At 46.6% G+C, this 12,087-nt stretch overlaps 1 protein-coding gene across 5 annotated transcripts in view; it reads right to left on the minus strand.

Annotated features, from left to right (window-relative positions):
- Positions 1 to 12,087, minus strand: part of LOC119463880 (transcriptional enhancer factor TEF-1) — a 209,244-nt gene that overhangs the window by 22,267 nt on the left and 174,890 nt on the right. For 3 of the 5 annotated variants that reach the window (XM_049656587.1, XM_049656586.1, XM_049656585.1), the window contains 3 exons: positions 9,518 to 9,645; positions 3,444 to 3,578; positions 222 to 262 (listed from right to left, as the gene is read on the minus strand). In XM_049656587.1, coding sequence (XP_049512544.1) covers positions 222 to 262; positions 3,444 to 3,578; positions 9,518 to 9,645 — 304 coding nt within the window. The remainder of the gene's footprint in view (positions 1 to 221; positions 263 to 3,443; positions 3,579 to 9,517; positions 9,646 to 12,087) is intronic. The other 2 variants (XM_049656588.1, XM_049656589.1) reach the window with 2 other exon arrangements.

Below are 12,087 nucleotides of genomic sequence, written 5' to 3' on the forward strand. Positions count from 1 at the left end.
AATAGTATCCCATTTAATGTCACAGGACCTGTGAAAGCACGTGGCAGCTTTGATTATGTGGAGATAACCCTAGGTCTAAGGCTCTCAAAAAATTTCCAGGTTGAGGTTGACCAGGTGGGTTTTCTATGAAATTCTAGGAACTCTTGGTGTCATTTTGTATTATAATAACATCATTGTCTCTCCTCTCTCTGTATCTTAAATTATAACATAAAAATTCTTACTCTTCAGAGGTTCCAGGCTGGCCGATTGGTGGCTGCCAAAACTGAAAAGAAAATAAGCAGTTGTTAACAGCAAATTGATACATCACATAATGGCGTCCACTTGCTCTTTAAAATGAGATTTTGGCCTTTTAGCCAACAAATGCAATAAAAATGCAAATTACACGCTACAGCAGTTGGCAATTCGTTCAAGAGAGTTCCGAGCACATAGCTCCCTCACTGATAGTTTTCACTGAACTGCAGAAACGCTAGTGAATCTTTGATGCCAAGTACAGCCTGAAATTAAGTACCGAGTAAAATGATCGGTTACCATAAGGATAAGCATATATATTAACAACCAAAGCACAGTGAGAAAAGGCAGGTTTCTACCACACCACATGGGCGTGTCCCAAATTACAGATGACTCCTGTGCAACTTTCAACAGTGGTAAGAAGCACTATAAACCACAATGAGTGGGCTATTTTATTGCAGAATTGCACTACCACTACAATTACTAAACTTATGCCTTGCACCATGTGTATTTCACATGAAGTACATATATTTCCATGGCTACTAACTGGTCAGCAAAAAGGCCTTACCAAAATATTGATTTGTTCTCATTCTATCCACAGGTACACTCAACGTTAGAGCCATAAGCGAAAGGAAAACAAAACAGTGCACATACAGTAGCTACGGCTGTTGTTAGTGCTCAGTAAGCATACATTTATATTTATTTCATAAGGATACTTCCCTGTAGATATCTTTTACTTAATCTTTTGAGCTCATATTCAGCAACATTAGCAAAAAGTCACTGCAGTAGGCCTGCCATACAGTTACTGCCAGCGCCGATACAAGTAATGTATCCATTCGACTGCCATAGTTCTTTTCATTCAGGATACTAGTCTAGGTGGTCTTGGTTCTGGCATTAAACAAGCACCTCCCTATGACGCTCCCTTGTAGCAAAGCTATCAAACAAAAATGCAAGATAGATTTCCCAATGAAGTGCAAGCCATAACTTGATGCACAGGTATATTGAAATATTTTATTTTTTGCGTGTGTTTATCAGCGTTACATGCATGCCCTCATTGGCAATGGTAGTTTTTATCGTGTTAAATAACTAATTCTTCTTGCAATTTTATTGTTGTCTAATGCACAATGCTTGCAAACTGTTGACTACTTGTGGATGAGTTGCTGCTGAACTGTTTTGAGTTGTGTACATGGTTGGCTTTTTCGGGCCTTTGATTCTTGAACATTTCTTCATCGTTTAAGGTGGCTTAGTTGTAAGCAGTGTAATCACGTGTCAACTACAGGTTTACGCATGATTACTATGAGTTTTTAAGAGGTCTACGTTCGCCTTCATTGTTTTTTGTTTTGCTTTCCCCAGCAGCAGCACTTTTTCTCCCCACAATGCCTGTGCAAAATCATGTGACCTGAATTACCATGACCCCACCTCTATTACTTATGTTGTCTATATTCCTAACAGCTTTACTTATTTTAAATGCACTTTTGCCAGTCAATTGTACAGGACCATGCAGCCAGTGTAATCCCCTTCACCTGGCACAACAATTTGGAGGCAATTCTTGTGAGTACATGAGTAATGACATTTGATATCTAGGCAGATTGAAAGTTGTCCACCTGAGGAATATGCTTACAGTCTCCCAGTGGAGGCTCTAGATATTATACGTGCATAATAGTAGCGAAGGGCTTAATGCTTTCCTGCAGGATGAGGCTGCCGTGCTATAGAATGCAAAATGCCTACAAACAGGTTTCACTATAGTTTATAGCTTGATTTCATGCAGCCAATGCAGCTCACTTCAGCACCAAATCTGTTAATGCATATATCTTTTAGGCGCCCCCAAAGCCACTGGCATTGGTACATCATTACAGACATATTGCATTATATTCTGTGCATTCCATGACAACATCGACTCTACCTTGTTTTTGGCACTCTTTATTCATATAAATCATTATCATTATCATCATACCCAATACAGTGCAGAACAAAGCTAAGCTAAACTAATCTATATTATCTTGTGGCAATTTTCTTGATGAGTGCACGGTGCTGCGCTGTGAAAAAAATTCTGTGACGATTACGATACTCCCTAATGCGAAATTTGAGCGCAGCTCTATACGCGTTTTCATTTCGCAATATCTCAGCTGGTGCGACTGTCTCGCTAATCTGAAGATCGCGAGAGCCAGCGCGCGGGTGACGCGTGGGCGCGATTCGCGGCACAGACCTCCCCGACGACGCGCGCTACTCCGGCGCCATCTCGTAGCCATCCGTCGCCGCATTACTCTTCTCACGCTTTCGCCATACCCTCCTCCTCTTTCCGCCTCGTGGTTCCGCTGCACCCTCCTCTCCACTTTCCTCCTCGCGTCCCTTCGCTTTCGGCGCTTTATTTTTTCATCCCCCGCTGCGTGCCGCTTCGTTCTCATCTTTCGCTGTGCTCGTTCGCTCGGTTACGAGTGACAGCGCCAACAATCGGCGTAGGAACGGGCACCTAAGAGCTGCGCTCTAAACTTTGCACCTTTAACTATGGAGTTCATGGAGTTCCCATGGAGTTCATTTATCTCATGGAGTTCATTTATATTTCACATTCCTTGGTGCAATAATAGGCGCCCTAATAGGTGCAGGGATGTTAAAGAAAGGTACATGGAACTCGCGTAGGACGGCGCTGGTCGTCTGATACTTTCAATTGTTCTACAAGCCACAAGTGCACGCTCTTGAATGACTCTGCTGAAATTGCCATTAGCCACCTACCTCAGAAAGCCCTCAGTAACACGGTGCTGTCTCGACAGGAAAGCTATATGGCCATCTAAGGATTACATGGCGTTCGTTTATATTTCACACCCTTTAGTGCAAAAATATGCCCCAAAAGGTGCAGAGCTCTTAATCGTATAAATAACCTGTCGTAGGACATCGCTCGTTCTCAAGACTACCAAATGCCCTGCGAGCCACGTGTCCGCGCTCTCGAGCGACTCTCCTCAACTCGGCCTTAGCCACCTACCTAAAGAAGAGGACCTGCCTTACTTGCACAGTGCTCAGAGAAAAAAACAAACTATACACCCATCTAAGCATTACATTTTACACCTTTCAGCGCCGGACCACACGCCAAAAGGTGCAAAATGCTTAAAAGCATCCCCTAGGCTTTTCCGAAATGCCTGGTGAGCCACGTTGCGCACACATTCTCGAGTGGGCTCGCCTCAAATGGGTCTCAGCCCGAACAGATAGACACGCGCACTCACCGGCGCCCCTGTGTAGCTGACGGGCGGCACTAGGGAGGCCAGTCCGGCCTTGTTCTGCATGGCCGTGGCCGACACAATCTGCGCCGAAGACAGCGACGTCAGAGACTGAAGCGCTTTCTCCTTCGCCGCCGTGTCCTGAAACACCGCAAGACAGAAAATAAAAAGAACGCCGCCGCAGAGCGCGCGCGACGAAGATACCTTTGAAATAAAAGACGGCGCGCAAGATAGGGCCTGCGCAAGGGATCCTTGAGCGTGTGCTGAAGCATGGGACACAACGCACGCATTTTTTGTTGTTTTTTTTTCCCTCAACCAAGAGCAGCAGTTATCTGCCCGCAGATATGTTTGCCACGAAGGTGCTGTATATAGAATCTGCATCGGTAGTCTTTCGATTATCGACGCGCGAGTCTATAGAGAGGTTTTTTCAAGCCTGTCCGTAAACATGTTACAGTTTACGGAGTACCGGAAACGTCGACACCAGAGCTAGTAGTGTGCCATCCTGTGACGTCTTCTTCAATCAGGGCGCGTTAAAAACGCTTCCTTTTGTTGCGTCAGTGTTCTCGGTGAGAGGAAGAAGAAAAACAAATCCACTATACGCTAATGATCGCTACTGCTAAACAGCTTTGTGCCAGCAGGTAGGTAAAACATGGTCGTTGAAGTTATACCTGTCTAAAGGCCGCACCCCCAGCTTGGCAGCCCAAAATTTGGAAAAAAAAATACTTTTCCAACCAAGAGGCAATCGCGTTCGGTGCGCGCTGATGCGGCGCGCGCGCACCAACGAATTTTCGCGCGCCGCTAATAGATAGCGAGACAGGGCGATCACGGTGAATTTCATACTCGTAGTCGGAAAAATTGAGACCCGGTTCCGTGTAAGGGCAGCACCACGTCAAAATCCCTAAGAAAAAAAAAATTGCGGCTCTTACACGCGTCTAACAGTACTTTTGCTCTAGTTGACGTCCGCGCCACGAGACGGAGCCACCATCGCTGCTTCACAAGTCTGTGCCTCATGGGGTGTGTTCCAGTATTTCGTACACTAATACAAATAAGGAAAGGTCAAAACTGCAATAGAGTTTCCCTTTGTTTGTAACCACCCTGCCGTTTCCGGAACGGTAGCGGAATACCGGAGAGGCAGGCGCGAGCGACAGAGCTGGTGGCGCCACCTTGTAGCGCTCAGTTTCAACTGGAATGCACAGAACTGAGTGTGACGACCATATTCTGCGTATCTACTGCTGTAAAACTGTCGACAGTATAAATTAACCCATAGATGCGTTGCTCGTTTAGTGCCCTTTTTGCCCCTCGGCGAGAAGTTTCACACAACGCAGATATTATCTCATCCCCCTTACTTTCAACTCATCTCCAATGGCACTGGACGCCGAGACCACATATGTATAATATGGCATCCGTGACGCCAATTAAGTCATTGCCCCCCCCCCCCCATACACTATTCTTCTCCAGGCAGTCTGCTGTGCGTGTAAGCTTATGTTGTAGAGATCGGCAGTATGTAGTGTCGTGTCACCGCCGATCTCGACAGTAGCATGTATTAATGTATTTAATTATGTATCTGTATGTATGAGGCGTTGAAATAAGTACCAAACACCCGGCGTATTGTGTCGAATAAACAAGTTTTTACACGCTGCACGAAACTATAAGAAAACTTTGAATTGCGATGCGGACAACGCATCGGCCCAAATACATGTTTCGTTCTTCGTCGAAGCAACTTCTTTTGCTAAGCACGCGTGAAACAACGGTGACGCCCCCTAACTTCGTTTTAAAACTCGCTGCTGTAAGATATCCAGGTTCGTGGGGTACACGTTAAGCTTCTTTTAGCCGGTGTACTAATCAAATGCATCGCGACGCCTTGAGACCAAAAACGGTCGGCCACGAAGTACGACCTGTCAGCGAAAACGATCACGTGAACTGCTATAGCTACGACACGCCTGGGCGGCGATAAATGCCTTTTCGGCACCTGTGCTTCTGGAACGTCGTTCGCTCATTGTGCCCCCCCCCCCCCCCCCCCGTTCCTCGGCTGTTTTTCATCGAACGCCTTGAGTGAGTACAGCTTTCGACGGGTGGCGTTAGGCCTAAAGTGCCCGCTGCTCCTGAAACAAAAGACGCTCAGAAAACGAAACTAACTACGAAATGAAATGACGAGATGACTAATACGATCGCAGGCGCAGTGTCCATATGCATGCGGACGGGAGAATATTTACAACCGAGAAAGCGTTTCATTGTGACGTCGATCGTATGCTAGTAAATATTCTCCAATCTTATTCGTTGTTTCTCATATCTATACGGCTCAATACATCGTGAACGCGAACCGACAGATAAGCTACTGGAAGTGGCTGTAAATTACGCCTGCGATAGGCTGCCAACAGATTCCCACACTTCTTGTTTGCGTTTTTAGCTGCTTCCTATTTAAGCGATGGTTTGTTTGAAGAAACGAAGCAGAAAAGGTTAAAAAAAAATAAAAGACATGACGACAGGCGGTGACACGTGCGTTTAGCCTTGAGTCCGTATGAATGATGTCGACCGTGCCAGGGCGGTCGTGTAGTAAAAGCACCCGCCGAGAGCGAGGCGACGCATGAACAAAAGAAGAAAGAAAGAAAGGCTTAAGAGCAGCACCGCGTGATCAGCGCGAACGAGACGGGCTGTTCGTTGAGAGAACGCATTGAGTTTGTCACGGCACGACGCCAACTGGCAAACGTGTGAAAGTTGCTCTCGAAAGAAAGCGGGCAAAACAAGAATGAGGATGGCGGGGGGGTTCGTTGTTAACGTTTTAAATCAAGGCGTAAAAAACTTCCGCGTCAACTCCACCAGCGTCTGAAACAACAAAGACGCTAGGCCTAACAAAAATGTCAAAGCACGCGCAGTTTTGTTTCTGCGCTCGCGGAGAAAGGTCTGCGTCTTTTCAGGGCTACTTGAACTTCGAGTTTAAAGCGAGCACACACACAAAAAAATAAAACATACTGCTGCTGCATCAGTGTCGTCAGGAATTGCGCACCGCAAGTGAACAAGAATCTGTTTTTCTTTCTTATTCTACTCTTTGTTCTTCAAGGGCGCTTAAAAGCTGGATCGTCAATATTCCTTTCTTTTTTTCGTAACAACGCAAACGACAAAGAGATGCCGGAAAAGAAGAGATTATCGTTAAAAACTAACGTTCCGAGTACGCAGACAACGATGCGAGTAAGCGTGCCGTGGAAGAACGGTTACGAAAACGTGCGACCGCTCCGCCCTCCCGTCCCTTTAGCTTAGCTTCGTGCCTGCAATATTTATAGAAAACGAATGGTTTGCCAGACTGAGACACTTGTTTAGCGCGGATGATTGACTGCCTCGCGGTCCTAACGCAGCTGTATGGAAAAAACGGGCGCGCCGCGGATACAGGAGAGCCAAAACGGTCTTTTACGCAGAACCTTTTCTCTTTCTTCTCCGCTTGCGAGAAACCGTAAACAAATAAGCTGCGTTCGCGAGTTTCACTATAGGAGAAGGTTAAACCAACCGCCAGGTTTAAGCGGGTGAACAAAGCCGATTGCTTAACCGCGGCGACCATACGTGTCGTTTTAAAAGCGTTGAAATGGATTGGAAGTTCGCCCGTGACTCACTCGAATACTGCCTAAATGAACGTACACGCGGATTCAAGCACATGAACCGCCAGTGTCCCTATTCACAAGCCAACAAGCCACCTCTTACAATGTAAAATATAAATGTGAAGAAGAAAAAAAAAAGAAAAAAATTCTTCAATGCATAAAACGACGTTTTGTTAAGAAAGTAAAAGGAACGCAAATGCATTTCTCCGCAAAGTCCGGGGATTAATATCTCGAAACTGGTGCCACCCTGAGAATTCGTTCCAAGTGGATCCATCACCTTGTGAACTCCACGGTTAGAGAGAGAGAGAAACAGAAGAGAGGAAAGACAGGGCTACAATTTGTAATTTGCAATATGGGCCATAAGGTAATTGGTTGAAAACTAAATTAGTGGATTTTTCTGAATTAGTAGATTATGCATTTCAATTTTTTGTGCAAGTAATGCCCGCATCTTCTAGTAGACCAGTTCATGAACTAGAATTGTGCTACCTGCCACAGGCAACCTTTAAACATTTTTGAAAGTGTTCGCTGAAACAGCCTGCATATGCTGGTATATGTTCCCTGCATATGTTCCCTGCATCTGTCGCGTAGTACCGGCGTCTCTTGTCACTTTTCTTATGTTCTCTTGTGGTTGTGCACCCTAGTACGTTAACAAATAGGCATACGTTTGCTGTTTTGCCGATTACTTCGGTGCTTGGGTTTCCAAGCCACGCCTGGAATCCATGACGCTTTATCGAAGCGAGCCGAGCAATCTGCATTCAGTTTTCGAGTGTGCTTAATTCTTTCTTTCCTCGGGAACCATAAATTTAGTGTAACGAGAATCCGAAGTAACCAGGAATCGAAGGAGTTCTAGAGAATTGCCTGGACTACGAAAACTGCCTTCTGCCTACTGGTTTCTACTGGCTTATTCCTAATCCAGACTTGAAACCTCCCAGCTTTTACTGAAGTCAGTTCATACGAATACGCGCACATCTCTCGCACTTCTTTTTTGTACTAGTGATTAGCCACCAATCGCGTTATCATTGCACGAATCTTTAAATATTAAATACACGACGTATAATTAACTGTTTTGATGTTTTATTTTGTTTTTACTGTCCTGGCTATAGATTCTTTAGGAGGTAGAGTTCACGCTGCAGTCTCAAGGGGGCGCTGGGTGTTAACACAGCTTAGGGTGACGTAGATCTTTCGACGTGAGTGGCGTAGCACTGCGCATGCGCCAGTGACGCATGGATCGCAACCTGCCAATCGCGCACTGGACTTGCATCCAGACGCTGGGAAGCAGTACTTAAATGTACCGCAAACCGCAACTCGCAATGCGTCTAGAGCGACGCCCGTAGGTGGCTTTCTCGAAAGCAGCTGCTACGAACAGATTCAGGCAGTTCACTGGACTTTTGTACACGTGCTACAAGCACAGTTAGCCTCACTACAGATGTACTGCTTGCTTTCTTTATGATCTTTCTTGAAATCAACACAACGAGTAATACAGCAACCAAAGCAAACAGCACCTTAGGATACCTCCGACGAAATTTTGCTGTTACGACTTCTGAGCTAAAACTACAGCTTGTCAATACTTACGTTCCTTCCCAACTAGAATAAGAATCATCAGTGTGGGAGCCATACCAGGTTGGTTTAATAAATAAACTGCAAGCAGTACAGAACCGTTCGAGCACGCTTTAGCCCGAGTAATTATAACACAACAGCCAGTGTTACGCAAACGAAAGCGACTTCAACTCTGGAACTACCGTCAAAGCGTAGGAAAATTGCTCGGGCATGCTTGTAGCATAAAATATTTTACCACCCTACTCTCCTCTCTCTGTATCTAGCCAGCAGCTTTTATTTATTCACGTCGAGATCATACCCTCGAAGTCAATATATGCCTCGCAGCAACGCTAAAACTTACGCCAACTGATACTCCATAAAAACCGGTAACGACTGGAACAGCCTTGATTTCTCTGGCACCGGAATTTCTGACCTGACCCAGGCCTCTTCGGGAACGCCGTAACTGACTTAATTTCACCGTATTTCTTCACATGATGAGTTGCTGTCTTGATGTTTTTTGTTAACATTGTACAGTTCTACTTGCCTGTGCATTTATTGGATTGCCCCTCCACTCTGAGCTGTATACATATGTATACGCTGAGGGTACCACAAATAAATAAATAAATAAATAAATAAATAAATAAATAAATAAATAAATAAATAAATAAATAAATAAATAAATAAATAAAGCTTACTTACAGACATTCTATATTCTGTCTATGTCGAGTACACGCTCTATAGAGTTTCCTCCACTCTATAAAAAAAAAAAAAAGACAGCCCTTGTAGGCTCTCTGTAGAATGAACAAATAAGTTATCGCGCTACAAGGCAGGCCACTATAGTATTCAATCGGCAAATGCCTCGTCGTTGAAGCAAGCCGCACGGGCTATACCTCATGAAGCCAACGCTGCACAATATCCGATGTAAGCACACGAGCACATCGCGTAGTTCGGACTCACCTTTAACTTGGACTGTATCTCCCGGGCTTTCCTCCTGGCCAGGACCTGAATGTGGCTGGACACCTGCTTCCGCGTCCGCGTCTTCCCCGTCCGGAGCTTGATGTACCTGGCGATGAGCTCATTGCGCCCTGCGACAAGCGTACACGAGCCGTTACAGCGGGCATTCGAGCTTTCCAACGACGCCTGCTAACACTATGCAACATCAGGAAACAGTCAGTAGGCACAAAGTAGGGGAACAGAGCTAATTTGACGAAACACAAGACGAAGAAAGCACGACCACGGCGACGAACACTAGCCCACAAGACACAACCCTAGCAAGTCAGTAGGCCTAATGGCTGCTCTATCGAGAGCTAACATGGTCTGAACTTGCTAAAACACGAAAAAAAATTATGAGGTCCCCTTCTTCATTTAGTACCGGTATCCTACATGTGGTCTTAAGATAAAGAAGTCATGGGGACATGGTGACTAGTGATTGACTGTGGGCGAACATGTGAACCTTCAGCCTGGACCCAACATGTCGACATACCGACATGTCTTGATTTCGTCGAATACGCCCTGACGAAGACAAAGTAGCCTTTTCGGAATGGTGAGTCCCGGCTAGTGGCTTACCTTGTTCGCCGACTGTCGATATCTTGCTAAAAAACATCGTTATAACTGTTTAACTATATGAGCAGCTATGAGTTTCAAGGTCCAAGATTGTTCGAATACACTTAGAGAAACAAGTTTCAAACCGATTAAACAGCAGACCATTTTCGGAGACAAAGATTCTTGGAACATGGGCCTCACGTGTCGCAGGCTTACAAAGCGACGCGACCATTGCTACAATTCATGAAATCGACTGGCCTCAGTGACCGATTGTAGGCGTGAAGCGAAGGACAACCACACGTGTTCACACTGAGAGTATCTTCTTCCCTCCCTCTGCTTTCTTCCTTTTCATCCCCTAAACCCCTTCCCCCATCTAGGGTAGCAAACCGGACGTGCGTCTGGTTCACCTCCCTACCTTTCCTTCCCTCTTTTCCTCCTCCTCCGGAGTGAAACGTAGTAAATCACGTTAGGTTGGTCGAACAGACCGAAACATTAAGCACTGAGTTGTCTTTTTCTGTTTTTCCCCACCGAAATTGCAGGCCTTGCACGCCTGAAAATTAGGGAAATCGGGAAAGTATAGCGCCATCCAAAGTTCTTCAACGGTCATCGAGCCGTGCGCTCCTTGTTAACTGTAGATGAGGAAACAAACAGCATGCACGGCGCCAGCTACCGGCTGTCGTCGAATAACCAGGTTCTCCGAATATAATAGCTCATCGATAACATTACCATTTGTCATGGCGCTCTTTGGCTATATCTGACCCTTGCGCCATAGAACACAACACATCATCATCATCTCCGAATAAAATATCGGTCGCCATTGGCCTCGCTGACAAACGCGAGTCGATAGCGCAAACTGCGTACGCATTCCTTCTGCGTATAGTCCCTCTTTTTCTTCTTCCTCGCTTTCGATCTTTCTTTCATTCAATGAAAGAGGATTCCTTTGTAGTTCGAGCCATTCGCGCCCCTCAGCAACCGTCAACCGGCTTCTGTTTCTTCCGAGACACCCCTCAGCGGACAGGACGCTCAACGCCGACTTTAGTTCCCTTTATTTTTTTAATTCCGTTTTTCTTATACTCCTTGCTTTCTGGAGTCACACTCTCCACCTTTCTCTGTTCCTTTTGCTACACTTCTTTTACATTTCCTCTCTCGAGGACGTTAGCGTCTGTCCCCCCGCCCCCCTCCACATCCCCTGCTTCCGAGGCTGCGCTGCGCGTCTCTCCGGCGGGCAAACGCCAGCCGCTTTGATCCGCATCCTCTTCTCCCGTCTCTGTTGGCTGCGCCACGTCGCAGTCCCTTCTATAGTCGGGCTTCGCGGCAGCATCCGTTTCCGAGGGATCCCCGCGTTCCGCGCATTCCAGAGCCGGTCGTCGCCGCGAAAGCGTTATCCACTAGCGACACGCGTGCTTCTTTTTTCCTTTCCGCCTATAGCAAAGGGGCGCTGCGACACCGTCCCGTCTCTTGCTGCCTGCACCGCCCCCCCCCCCCCCCCTTCCTTCCTTTCTCAGCCTCTTTGTCTGTCGATCTATTTGCGCATTGCGCGTATTCGTCGTCTTAAGACTTGTGTACAGAGAGAGACTCGCATTGACGTACAGACGTTGGGCCGCTGCAGGCTGCAGCTACATGAAGCGAATTTCGGACGTTCCTTCGGCGCGGCGTAAAGCGTCGGCGAACGCGTTTTACGCGGCCCGACGACATTCGCGACTAGCCCAGCCGAAATGCGTTTATATGCGCACTTCGAGAAGCAAGCACATGGCGGCTTTATGCCGCTAGGGGACGCAACGTAGACAACCACACGGGCGACGTCCGCAGCACATAAAATGTGCCGTATACGCGGGCTGCGTGTGGTTGTTTAAACTACGTGATACGGCGTAAGCGACCACATGGGCGCGTACTCCCGACGCATTTTCGGCGCTGCGTTACATCGGTGTCTCCACGAGGGAGCTATAGTATACGCTGCTATCATGGCATGCATTCCCCGGCCATTA

This window comes from Dermacentor silvarum, chromosome 9 (genome assembly GCF_013339745.2).
Source record: "Dermacentor silvarum isolate Dsil-2018 chromosome 9, BIME_Dsil_1.4, whole genome shotgun sequence".
NCBI classification, from domain to species: Eukaryota; Metazoa; Arthropoda; class Arachnida; order Ixodida; family Ixodidae; genus Dermacentor; species Dermacentor silvarum.